This window comes from Triturus cristatus, chromosome 11 (genome assembly GCF_964204655.1).
Source record: "Triturus cristatus chromosome 11, aTriCri1.1, whole genome shotgun sequence".
NCBI lineage: Eukaryota > Metazoa > Chordata > Amphibia > Caudata > Salamandridae > Triturus > Triturus cristatus.
The window spans coordinates 241988240-242002383 of NC_140594.1; the positions used below are offsets into that span (position 1 = coordinate 241988240).

A 14144-nucleotide genomic window follows, 5' to 3' on the forward strand; every position below is an offset into this window, starting at 1 on the left:
ATGTAATAAATGTCTTCTCTGAAAAGGGGGCCGGGCCATTGGTGAAAAGTTCCCCATCCAAGGGGAGCCACAAAGCTTTAGCATAAGGCACTGTAAATGGGGGTCCCAATAGTGCACAAGGAGAGCCATCTTCTCATTCCTGCCTCAAATCCAGGCCTGGCAAGTGGGCTCGGTTGAGAATTAGAAAGTTGACCACCTCTGCCAAGTACTAAAAATTATATCATCATACTGATAGGCAGAAGAACCTGCAGCACTCTGAGGCTCAAAGGAAGCTGAGATGATGCCCTCTGCATGCACTGAAAATATAAAGAATATTTGGGCAGCTGTGATTGGCTTGGCGGGAGGTAAGAGAGGAGCTGCTAATCTACTGAACAAAAATTGGGTATGGAGGTTCTCTAAGGAGATCTCGTGCTATCCTTATACATTTTTACAAGTCATGGTAAGATTTGTGAAGAAGCAAAAAAGGTGTGAGGTCTGTGGCATGTGGAGGACAAAGGTCGAATAGCACTTTAAAATTGTGAGAGGAGGCAAGAGATGATGGAAAGACACATACCTTGCTATAAGGCTAGAAGTTTATGTTTCATCTATCAGAAACCTAATCCTTCTGTGTGCCTGTCCCTTTTGTAACTGATGTGCTTGTATATTTTGCAGTGTGGCAACTGGGAGGCTGCTAAACACCTCCCAGTGCATATGCTTTAACCCTAAAACACAGCCAGTAATTAGCTGACCCCACTTAGAATATCTGGCTTTCATGTATTTTAGGTAAGTCAATGGTAAGATGGTGCAGAACAATGCACAAGACATCCCATGTTGTCGCATTGTGACCTTGCACCACCCATCGGAGTGGCTTTAAGATTAGTTGGGGATTACCATTAGTGGCTGCAGAACAAAATGCATTCTCCACGTGTCAGATTGACTGTGACATTTTTAAAGCCTATTTTCAACAAAAGATCAGCAAACAGCCACTTGAATCCCACAAGATATAAGTGCATAATAATTAGAGGTCAGACATGGACAGTATTTTAACATGCATGGTTCTGTATCAACCAAATCCCAAAGTGCTGTTTGCTGTACAGGGAAATTCAAATTTCTAGTGATAAACCGCGCTTTATGATTAAAAATCCTAAATGTGTCTGAAAGGGGTTCTCTGTGGTATTGTATTAAACATCCATGTAATCGACAAACTTAGTTTTTATTACAAGTGACACATATATAATTTGTTTTAAAAGTTGTTTACCTATGCATAAGCATTGGCTGCTTCTAAGCCAGTTTTGCCCAGTCTCACCCCATACAGTAACTATAATTAGAGATCTGTCAGCCCAGGGCTATGCCCAGGAGAAGTGCAAATGACTATTGTTAGGTCCTCAATCTACCCAACAACTTAGAGACCATGGAGTGTAGCTGCTATGCTGTGGAACCTTGACTAGCCAGACAAGGGAAGGATAATTAAAGGATATCACACTTGCAACACACAGTCTGCATCCACGAAAGGATTGTGATACAAAAATGTAAGCTATCTATTCAAAGACAAGCAAGAACATCCAATAGATTCATTTCTGTATTAAAGGAAAGATACAGTGTCAACTGCCTCTGAAGCTGGCCTTCCTAAAGAAGGGATATTATATTATAAGTAGAGCATCAACTTGAATAGGATTTGCACCAATTGTAACATTGTATATGAGTAGGCTTTAGGTGTTCAGACAGCTCAGTTAGTTGTTCACAAGAGTGGAAAAAACAGACTTGTGGGATAGTTTTGGTCATAAGTGAGGAGAAGTGCAATTTTCAAAGATAGGTTTATGAAATTTCATCAACCACTGCTGTGTTACTTCTATAACCTGGGGATCCCACCAACTGGAAATCACCAATAATCTTGGTCTTAGAAACGAAAATAAGAGAGCATTACTGTCACATTAACCCTGTCCACTTGAGGAATGAATGTGGACCTGAATTTTGCTTCCTCTTAACTCCAAGGTCTGGACTTAATTCTAAATGGTGATCCAGCTGGTCTTCTAAAGCACATAGGGATGTAAAGGACAAGCTGAGGAACCAGCAGACCAGCTGTGAATGAACTGTAGTGGAGCCAGGGCTGGACTGGCCGTTGAAGGCACCGGGCGTTTCCCAGTTGGGCCGCTAGGGTGGGGGCTGGGTTTGGGCCCCTGGGGGGCCGTTTTTGTTACCGGGGGTCGGCAATATCGGCCTCCTGTAACAAAATCGGCCAAAACCGGCCCTCCTAAATGGCTGGGCTGCACCCCCCTCCCTCCAGGGGGGGCCGGCCAAACAGTTTGCCAGGGCCGGTTTCGTTTCCCAGTCCGGCCCTGAGTGGAGCTATATATATATATATATATATATATATATATATATATATATATATATATATATATATATATATATATATATATATATATATATATATATATATATATATATATATATATATATATATATATATATATATATATATATATATATATATATATATATATATATATATATATATATATATATATATATATATATATATATATATATATATATATATATATATATATATATATATATATATATATATATATATATATATATATATATATATATATATATATATATATATATATATATATATATATATATATATATATATATATATATATATATATATATATATATATATATATATATTATCACTGGCGGTCGCCTCGCCAGTAGATAGTTATAGTTACAACCTAGTTTCCATAGGAAATCTCAATAAAATAAAATAACTTTGGCGCCGGTTGACGAATCCTCCCGAAATTTTCAAAACTAATGGGGCGCTCCGCTCAGCTCCTACCCTGAAAGTCTCGGGGTGATTCGTCAAGCGGGGGCTGAGAAAAAGGGGGGGTCTCAAAACGCGTTTTCCCCATGCATTTTTCCATAGGACCTTTAGTCGTAGCTACAGCCTGAACGGCTGAACAGAATTACGTGGAATTTGGCAGAGAGGTAGCCATAAGGTCGAGGAAGTGCCTTTTGCAGGTCTGGTGTAAATCTGTTCAGTATTTCCTGAGAAAATAGCATTTAAAAGCATATCAATATCTATACGCGCGCACCGTGCGCGCACAGTGCGCGCACCCTGCCGTGCGCGAGCGCAATTCTGATTGGCTGTTAGATGTCGGTAAACATTCGAATCGGTCGAAACCAGGAAGTGTTGGCCGCCATTTTGTCTCTCGCAGTCTGAGGGGGTGAAAAAAAAAGGTGGAGAACGTGAAAAGGGGGCAGAGTGGACAGTTCCTGACCCCCTAGCCTTGGTCAGGGGGTCACAGAAGGACCCCCAAGGGAGAAAAAAACAATTAAAAAAATAAAATAAATATTGCGAGGTGTGCGCACCCCGCGTGCACGGCACGCACTACGACCCGTGGGTGATCGGTGCCCGAAGCGCACCGAGCGCCCACAGCGCGCGCACGGTGCGCGCACCTCGCGATTTAAAAAGAAAAAAAAAAAAATCACGGTGCGCGCACGGTGAAAAACCTGAAAATAAATAAATAAATAAATAAATAACTTAGCATTTAAAAAACCGTACAAATTCACTGAAAAAACCATAGGTTTCACACACGTTATAGTTACGAATTAGCATTTAAAAAACCTTGCAAATTCACTTAAAAAACCATAGGTTTCACACATGTTATAGTTAGCTGGACATTTCACTCGTAAAAAAACAATGAAATTCCCCCGTTATAGTCACTGCAGGCAACTATAACTCACGCGACCGCAATCCTCTGCTGATGACGTCAGATATTACATCACTGATGACATATGTGTCTTTATGAAAAATAAATATTTGTAATATGTGTATAGCTAAAGATTAATGGAAGAAGACATGGGTAAGTGTCTAAATACAGTGATGTAATATCTGACGTCATCAGCAGAGGATTGCGGTCGCGTGAGGTATAGTTGCCTGCAGTAACTATAACGGGGGAATTTCATTGGTTTTTTACGAGTGAAATGTCCAGCTAACTATAACATGTGTGAAACCTATGGTTTTTTAAGTGAATTTGCAAGATTTTTTAAATGCTAATTCGTAACTATAACGTGTGTGAAACCTATGGTTTTTTCAGTGAAATGTCATCAGTGATGTAATATCTGACGTCATCAGCAGAGGATGCTAAATCGTAACTATAACGTGTGTGAAACCTATGTTTTTTTCAGTGAATTTGTACGTTTTTTTAAATGGTAAGTTATGGTTTTTTTTTTCAGGTTTTACACCGTGCGCGCACCGTGCGTGCTCTGTGCGCTTCGCGCACCGAGCGCCCACGGGTCGCAGTACGCGCAGGGTGCGCGCACCTCGCGATTTTTTTAAAAATAAAATTGTTTTTTTTCGCCCTTGGGGGTCCTTTTGTGACCCCCTGACCAAGGCTAGGGGGTCAGGAACTGTCCGCTCTGCCCCCTTTTCACGTTCTCCCCCTTTGTTTTTCACCCCCTCAGACTGCGAGAGACAAAATGGCGGCCGACATTTCCTGGTTTCGACCGATTCGAATGTTTACCGACATCTAACAACCAATCAGAATTGCGATCGCGCACGGCAGGGTGCGCGCACAGTGCGCGCACGGTGCACGCGTATAGATATTGATATGCTTTTAAATGCTATTTTCTCAGGAAATACTGAACAGATTTACACCAGACCTGCAAAAGGCACTTCCTTGACCTTATGGCTACCTCTCTGCCAAATTCCACGTAATTCTGTTCAGCAGTTTGGGCTGTAGCTGCGACTAAAGGTCATATGGAAAAATGCATGGGGAATACGCGTTTTGGGACCCCCCTTTTTCTCGGCGCCCGCTTGACGAATCACCCAGAGACTTTCAGGGTAGGAGCTGAACGGAGTGCCCCATTAGTTTTGAAAATTTCGGGAGGATTCGTCAACCGGCGCCAAAGTTATTCAAAATAGAATTTTTAGATTTCCTATGGAAACTAGGTTGTAACTATAACTATCTATTGGCGACCGCCAGTAGATAATATATATGTGTGTATATATATATATATATATATATATATATATATATATATATATATATATATATATATATATATATATATATATATATATATATATATATATATATATATATATATATATATATATATATATATATATATATATATAATTTTTTTTTTTTTACAGTTTTATATAGCGCTGGCTAGACCTGGAGGTATCAGAGTGCTTTACATAAGGTTCCACAGAAATTACAAAATTACATCAGTTACACGTTACATCAGTTACTAGAAGCGCTGGCTAGACCCGTGGGTATCAGAGCGCTTTACATTAGGAATCACATTATTACACAGTTAAAAAACAATTACAGGTTACATCGGTAATACGAAACACATTTAAATAGTATGGAGGAAGGATAAATAGGGCGGATAGGGGGAAGGGGGAAGGGTGTAGGTGGAAGGAGGGAGATAACGGCAGGAGAGACGAAGGAAGGTCTGCCCAATGTCCGGCTGGGTAGGTGACGGCCGAGGAGGGAGTTCACAGCCCATCTCTCCTATAGCTATCAGGGTTGCTCCACCGGGCAACGGTCAGGTAGCAAGGTCTTAGCTGTTGAGGGAAAGTTCACAGGGTAAATCTCCTGAAGGGTGTGCAGGATCCAAGTAGGATAGGGGTAAGAGGGAAGGGTGTAGGGGGAAGGGGGAAGATAACGGCAGGAGGGAGCCCTACTTTGGAAAAATAGTTGTACCTGTTTCTCTTTGGTATATGAGGCTTGGTACCATAGAAGCTCTCTCTGGAATTTTTGGAGCTGCAGCAGTGAAGAGGAGGAAGATATTTATCATCCTATAAAGTTGGACCCATGACATTTTTAACTCCCATGGGTTGGCCAAAGATGCTAAAGCTACACGACAAAGGTGCAATTTTGTGGGCGATAATTCCTGGTTGGTTCCATGTGGAAATTTTTGCCACAAATTTCTAGACTTATACTGAAAAAATTGAAACCACATGCACACCCTTGTGAAACCTTGTCTAGCAGCAGCTCTTTTCCTAATTCCACTGAAGTATTTCCAGTTCCAAAAAAGAAAAAAATCCCTGACTACAGCATAAGAGCAATAAGAGGTGGAAGAGTGAACCCCATGGCAAATTAACGACAGCTAAAGTTTTCAAGACCTAAGCTTCAATAGTTCAAGCTGTTGCTGCAAAACAGCATGTCCACAAACCCCACATTTTGCACACACCTGAGCATGTGAAATTGAACTTGGGAACGCCAACTAGAGGATTTTGAATTCCAAAAATAAAGCCTAAGAATAAAGGTAAAATTGTTGTCTACAGTCAATTGAAAAGACACCTATGACCTGGTCGCCTTCCCCATTGTGCTCTATTCAGGTTTTTTATTTTAAACATCCATAACTTTAACCCGTTTATAAATTTGTGTTCTTTTAGTTACCGGTTTCATTATTACTTTCAATTCATGTTTACTATATTTTTTGGGGAGTTACATACGTTTTTGTTTCTCAATTTTAATGTTATTTTTGTGCTTCTAAAATACTACACAAACATTTTCACCAAGGGAAGTCTGTCACTTTAAGCCATATTACAAAAGGTAATAGTAGGATTTCTCACTAGGGCCTGTTTTTCACTTCTTCGGTTCTGGGTTAAGTATCTTTGTGGGAAATCATTGCTCTTCTCCCTACTCAACAAGCCAATTTCGTACAACATTTATGAACTTGCACATTTGTCACGTATTTCAAATTCTTGATACTTCAGCATACAGACCCATGAATACTGCTTATTATTCTCCCATACTTCCTGTTGGACTGTGTGTGATCTAGAGAATAATGCTCCCTACCTTTTCAATGGCCATTCTAGCTGGGATTAGACATCCTGATTTAAAAAGAACGCATGTAGCTCCTGAAACAAGGGCAGAACTTAAGAATCCATTGCATTTTTATAAGTTACAAATTAACATTAGCTCAAAAAGTGTGAGCGGCTTGAGCAAGTCAGATATAAACTGCAATAGCAAGAAAGAAATATGACCATTATTTTATCCATCAAGGGGTTTAACCTTATCTCAAGGGCCTCAGAGGCATTTTGTCATCCAAGGTATGAATTCTGTTAACAACATATTGCATCGGTCTTATATTTTGGATTGCTATCTTTGACCACATTCACTGAGTGGTGTTGCTGCTTATGCTAAGGTGTGACTAAAGGCACTGCTTTCCCTAAAACCGTTGGCCCTGTCTAAGATGATAACCAACTTAACTAAATTGTTACTTACCTGTAGGAGTAGTTGCATCTTGAAGAATTTTCTGGATTCACATCTGTGCATTATTTCACCATTTAATGGTTGGGTCTGAAAATCTCCTCTTGTATAGTTGCCGGTTCTTCCTTTCCCCCTTTTTTTTGTTGTTGTTGGGGGTCGACGGTCCGCACAATTTGGTGCTTGTTCCAGCCTCCCTTGACATCAGAAGCACTCCCTGGAAGCTCCCACACGTGGCCACCATCTTCAGATTATTTTTTTGGGGTGATTTTTTCGCATATTGAATGTTCTGTGGGCTTCCTTTGCCTGTTTTCTGTTTACTAGTCTTGTCTCCTTTCCTGAGGATATGGGTGGGTCACATATAAATCCAGAAAATTCTTCAAGCTGCAAAACTACTCCTTCAGGTAAGTTACCATTTAGTTTTGCAGACTGAATATTTTCTGGGTTCACATGCTGTGCATTGACTTCATATCGTTTTTTTTCATTGTGGTGGCTGGGTTGGAGATGAAGTTGAGATTGTAAACATATGTTTCAGTACCCTTTTGCCCACTTGTGCCTTCCTGTTCACCTGTATTTTGATGCAGTAGTGTTTTGGGAATGTGTGTACTGACAACCATGTGCCTGCCACACATATGTCGTTAATTGGAACATTGGCCAGGGAGGCTATTGTCGCACATTTCTTTCTTGTTGAAGGTGCTCTTGGTTTTGCCTCTAAGTATATGCCCTGCTGGCGTCCAGTGTATGTAATGCTCTTTCTGCTTGAGTCTTTGGCTCTAGGAAAAAACTTGGTATCTGAATAGCTTGGTTTATGTGGAATTGTGATATGACCTTCGTGAGGAAGAGTGGGTCGTCCTCATGACTACTCTGTTTTGTGTATTTGCATCTCTGTATGGTGAGTGCTAGTAGCTCACTTACTAGGCAGAGCGACATCATGGCAATTAGGAACGTGGCTTTTAGCGTGATGAATTTTAAGGTGGCATTGTGGAGTGGTTCAAATGGTTCTTTAATCAATTGTGTCAGTACTACGTTAAGGTTCCACATGGGTGTATACACACACCTTGGTGGCTCCATTCTTTTTACCCCCTCGAGAGACCTTTAGATCACTGGGGCTGTGAAGAAGCATCCACCTATGCATCCCCTTGTGTAGGCTACTATCGCTGCTTGAGGTACTGTTAATGATGCATAAGTTAGGTTTTTCCCTATCAGATGTGTGAGATATCTGATGACTGTAGTTTCACAAGTTCTCTCCTGAAACAGACCAGATCTCTTCCACCAGTGTGTATCTTTCCCTTTTGACCTTGTAACATTACCTAGTTGTTGGCTTTCTTGCTTCCCTGAGGACCCACTTTCTCTGGCAGCCCCAGATGACCAAATACTAGGTCTTCAGGAGCAATGCCGCTCGACTCCGTCTGCTTGGTTCTAGGTGAAAAACCTTCCCTCCTTGGTCAGGTCTTGTAGTACTGGTAGTTTTTGTATGCTGTGTGCCATCTCTATCAGATCTGAGTACCAGTTTTGACTTGCACTCTGGGGTGATATGAGTCTGAGTATGAGTGTCATCCGCATTTGTTTATCACCATTGAGAGTAGTGGTATCGGGGATAAGCGTAAGCAAATTTTTATCAACAGTGCATTCCCTGGGAATGGGGTGTCTGGATGCAAAGTGTTTGCATTTTGTATTTTCTAGTGTTGCAACCAAGTCTATTTTTGGTGTTCCCCACCTTTTGAACACATTCTCTATCACTCTCTGATTCCTCAGTTTGTCTGTTTCCACGTTGTCTACTCCTGGTAGATGTATCCCAATTATGGTTATCTGTCACTGGATAGCCCATCTCCACATCTCCTGTGCTAGTCTTGAGCGGGGAAATTATTTTGTTCCCCCTTGCTCGTTGAGATAGAACATCATTGTTGTATTGTTTGGGTTTGTTCCACAATTGATTCGGAAAGGCTTTTAAGGCTAGGAACACTGTCCTTAACTCCAAAGATGTATGTGTTGTACTGATTCCTGTGGTTACCATACTCCTCTGATGTTGAGTTTCTCCATATGAGCTCCCCATCCTATACGTGAGGCATCCGTGATGATGGTCACTGTTGGAGCTGGTATCATAAAGAGTCTTCCTGCCGTTACATCGACTTGTTCCACCACCTCATTTCTTGTATTGTCTGCGGTATCCAGGGCTGATTTTAAGCATGTGTTGGTTATGCTTTTCCCTTATTCTGCGAGGACACATGCCCTGTTCTGATATTGTTCTGGCTGGTATTTCATTAGTTCCGCCATCTCCTCCCAGTTCTGGGGGGCATTTCTTTTAAGCCGGGGGTTGGAGTTGGCTACGCACCGCTGTGTGTTGCTCCTCTCTTGAATCTTCTTCCCACCGTTTCTATCCTTTTACTTTTTCTATCCGGTGGTGTACCAGAAGTGGTTGGTATATTAGCTCTTTTCCTGGTGATAGCTACATTGATGGATTATGCCACCACATTGTCATGTATGTAATGCTGGGTCCTTGGAGAAATGTTTATGATTTTTCTCAACCTAAAATTCTTCTGCAGGTTACTGGCCCTTTAAACACCTCTCTCACCTGATCCAAGATGCTCGGGAGCATCAGAAGGAATTGTCTTTTATTTTGTGAGAGTAATAGTGTCTTTAGTAGGAAGCATGTATGTGACGTCTCTTCATCAGCTGGACCCCATTACGCTCCTCCGCCTTCTTAATCAGCTGGTTGTGCATGATAATGTCATCTGGGTGCAATGGCCTCAATATATAGGTGTCTACGGCTTCCTCGGGTGAATCTACCTCTTCTTGTGGCTCTGGTGTTAAAAGGGGGTTCTAGCTCCCCCTAGTCTTTCTTCTCCTGCATGTTTTCCGTTGAAGATTTCAATGGTATTTGAAATCTCTGGAGGGAAGCAATGAATTCCTTTTTTTTTTTAAGGATTCGGCAATTTACGCTTCAAGCTGTCTTTTCTTGCGCTCAATTTTGAGGGTACCTTCTTAGATGTTGATTGTAGCCATCGCTGCTGTTTACCGAGCTGCCGTCTTCTTGTCTTTTTCTCAACCTTGATCGTCTTTCGAAGCCGGTTACTTCTACAAGGCTCTCCCACCTGCGTTAACCTTTATATGGGACCAGAGGGGTTCTTTTTACCTCAACTTGCCTTCGGTCTGAGAGGATTTTGGTGCAGAGGCAGTCTTATGTGGTCTAGCGTCCGAAGCTTTCAGCTTGACCGCTCCCATCTTTTTTGGCGGTACCTGTATACCGTTCCCCTTTGGTCTCTTGTTTTGATTTTTTGACATCGATGATAACTCTTTCAGTCTCAGAGCCTTCTCCTTCCACTTCTTTGGTGGCTTTAGCCTCTTCTTCATTACATAGTTTGAGATCTCTGAGAGAAGTTTTTTCCTTCTAACCCTGCATGGCGTAGTGTGCCTGCCTTTGTTTTTCTTGTGCCTTCGGCAATTTTTGTTTGAACTCTGTGCAAGCTTCGCAGTTGTCGGTTTTGTGGTCTCTAGGCAAGCATAGGTTGCACACCTGGTGGTTGTCCCTCTGGGCGAACATTTGGTGACACTCCAGGCAGAAACTAAAAGGTGTGTTCTCCGTATCACGCGGAGCAGGGAGCCCCCTGTACGTGCATTCGCCGTCCTTCACTTGAGGCAAGTTCAACTTACTTCAATGCTTGTTCAGCATAATTCGGTTGAATCTCTGTTTAAATGTCTCATTACCATATCTTATGCTGATGATCTTCTACATTTTCTTTGACTAAATCTTGTTTTCATTCCTCTCCTTCCCTTGTCTGATTGGAGAGCTTTAACAATGCTTCCAGACCCAATGGCTGAAAAAAGAATCTGAAGATGGTGAACACGTTTAGGGTCTTCCGGGGAGGGTGTCTGACGTCAGGGGAGTATGGAACAAGCCCCAAATGGTGGGGACCCTGGCACCCAACAACAACAAAAAAGTTTAAAAAGGGAGAAAAACAAGAAAGAACTACTATACAAGAGGAGAGTTTCAGACCCAACCACTAGATGGTGGAATAATCCACAGCATGTGAATCCAGAAAAGATTCACGTTGCAAAGCCTTTGTTTCTACAAGAGCTATGAGGTATATTATGCACTATGTTCATGAAGCGATACATTAATCACTTCAGTCTGCAATGACAGATACATAAATGCCTTAGAATAAATCACTCAGAACTGGAGAGCAGCTCTCTATTTTGAGTAAACAAATTGCTCAGAAACCTAAAATACCAACAAAAACACATATCAGGAACTAAAGATAAGGTTACTAAAACCTTGAATGGTTGTCATACTAAAATGTGTTGACTGCTGCAAATATTCACACTGGATGGAAAAGTAAGAATGTGTTTGCTTTACAATATCAGTAGCATATGGGAACAAGCAGGTGATTACTACCAATCAGGAATTTCAATAGAACTTTAATGTTTCACACGTTTACATACGTAGTCCTGTATGGCACTTGGATGGTCGTAGCCCAGGGTTCGTTCAGTCATTATTACTGCTTTCTGTTGATTTTCCAGGGCCTGCAGCAAAATAATTAATTTATTTAAACACTAACATAAAAAATTGGGTGATTTTAGAAAAAGGACTAAATTGGCAGAAGGAAAAAGGGAAATTATGATAGAGGAAGAGGTTGAAAGGAAGATGAAAAAGATAAACAGATGAAGAAGAATGTGCGAAAGCAAGACACCATAGATTTATTTATAAAATGTACAATGTAGACAACAATGTATAAAGAGCATGCATCTGGGATGAGTCTATACTAATAATATTAATGCCCCATAGTAGCTGCCAGTACAACAATACACAGGTATTCAAAATGAAGCAGTGTTACATCAGTCTATGCCCTTGCCAGCTTGCTCCTATACACCATGAAGCAAGGGATCCTCAACACCCAAGTTTCAGCTATTCATGCACAGATAATATGGTCCCTTATGCCCTGCGACAGTGGTGGCGAGCCTAGTAGATTTATGGCACATATGTAATAAGGGTAAAGCTATTCTTACAGGGTATATATATATATATATATATCTATATCTATATCTATATCTATATATATATATATCTATATATCTATATATATATATATATATATATATATATATATATATATATATATATATATATATATATATATATATATATATATATATATATATATATATATATATATATATATATATATATATAATGCTCTAACCTCCCCTGACGTACAATCACTAATGAGTGGGAGGCTTGAAAAGAATGCCAGATATTGGAGTGGGCACATGACAAAATTATTCAATTGGTAAGAATGGCACTGAAGAGACTTCCTCATACAAATATAAGCTAAGATATTCTCACAGATGGTAAAGCCCACCAGTGTAGTCCTTGATTCATAAAGTATTCCATGCATCTAAGCTGTACTTAAGCTAAGCTGGTTATCATCATCACTGCAGCCAAACTGTATTTATATGCATAATTTGAACTAATACAATTTAGTTTATGCATTTGAAAGCGTAAAATACAAATATGGTGCAAATTAAGGTAAAAAAACCGGGGGAGATGGTAGTTTAAAGTGAGAAAAGAAACTCAAATATGTTGATGGAAATCTGCAACTTTTCAATCAATTATTTTGCTCAGAATTCATAACAGAAAGTAATGATAGCAAAGTGGTCCGCTCACGTGGCAGAGTAAGAAAGAGGGTAGGTGCCTGCTACTGCATTTAGATAAAAAAAAGCATCAGCTGGTGCCTATGAAGCAGATTAGTGTGCTGTGGATGGCATCAGACAAAATAAAATCCATGTAGATGTGTTAGCTTAAGGCTTTTTGAAATTCGTTCACTTTCTCAGAGTGTAAATTAATGGACCAGAGGAACCCTCAAAAAGGGTGACGCCTTTATATCATAGCTTGATAGTCATACAATGCTGAATATAATGGTACTATAGGTGGCAGATGATTTTATCTTGTGTTTTTATGCATTCATATTACTTTCCTGTTGACATTGCAATTGTTCGCAAGAACAGATGGCAGGTCTACAGATTGTATTTGCATTAACATCAGAAACATCTTTCGACGTCCTCAAAAATAAAAGAGGCCTTTCGTGTAGTTCTACAATTACAAAGATGAAATCCATCTTACCGCTGATATGTCACCCAAAATGTACTGTAGTTTTGCAAGAAGGCGTAAACACATGGAGATTTCGGGATGTGCAACCCCATAGACATTATTGAACTGCACGACAGCTTCGTTTAGTAATACCACACCTTCCTTGATATTACCTGGAAAAAAGAGAGGATAATAACAAAAAAATACCACAATGTAATTTGGAATCTAGAGTAACATAAAATGTGGTTTTACTTTCAGAGATTCTTCCGCATGCAGCTCCTTAGTAACTACATTATTGTGTTAATATTGAAAAAAATCGATGTCAATATGCATAACGATACATTCATGCATAAAAACGAAATTGCATCTTTATTGACAAATTCGCCCGTTGTGAACTGCACGTCGACTCTGACTCAGAAATACGTAGTTAGGCAGACCCTGAAACCCATGTCCGATGTCACTGATTGACAGGTCACAGGTAGGGTGGCACGTAGTTAGCAGAAAAATGCATGAGCAGGAAATCCCATATCGATCCCACAGCAACACCACAATGGTCCAGGGAGATTGGCCCCAGTAAAGCACGCATAGCCGGAGGGGTGCACACGTTTCCAAATCACCGTAAAGTCAGATGCCACATGAAGTTAGGTATACTTAGCTAATCAAGACACAGTACACGCAGTGATAACAAACTCCTCATGCCGGACATCTGGACACGTTACCCAGTGGTTGCATTGTGTCCACAAAAGGTTGAGCCCCGCCTGGATTCCTCATCCAATACCTTAATTTATGGCTCCAAAGACAGAGGCACACATTTCTTAACCTAAAAGGATCTCTGGAAACAT

At 40.5% G+C, this 14144-nt stretch overlaps 1 protein-coding gene across 1 annotated transcript in view; it reads right to left on the minus strand.

Annotated features, from left to right (window-relative positions):
- Positions 1-14144, minus strand: part of LOC146783965 (clustered mitochondria protein homolog) — a 288789-nt gene that overhangs the window by 44199 nt on the left and 230446 nt on the right. Inside the window, 2 exon segments of the mRNA XM_085634433.1 lie at positions 11658-11738; positions 13336-13475. Of these exon segments, the coding sequence (XP_085490559.1) occupies positions 11658-11738; positions 13336-13475 (221 nt within the window).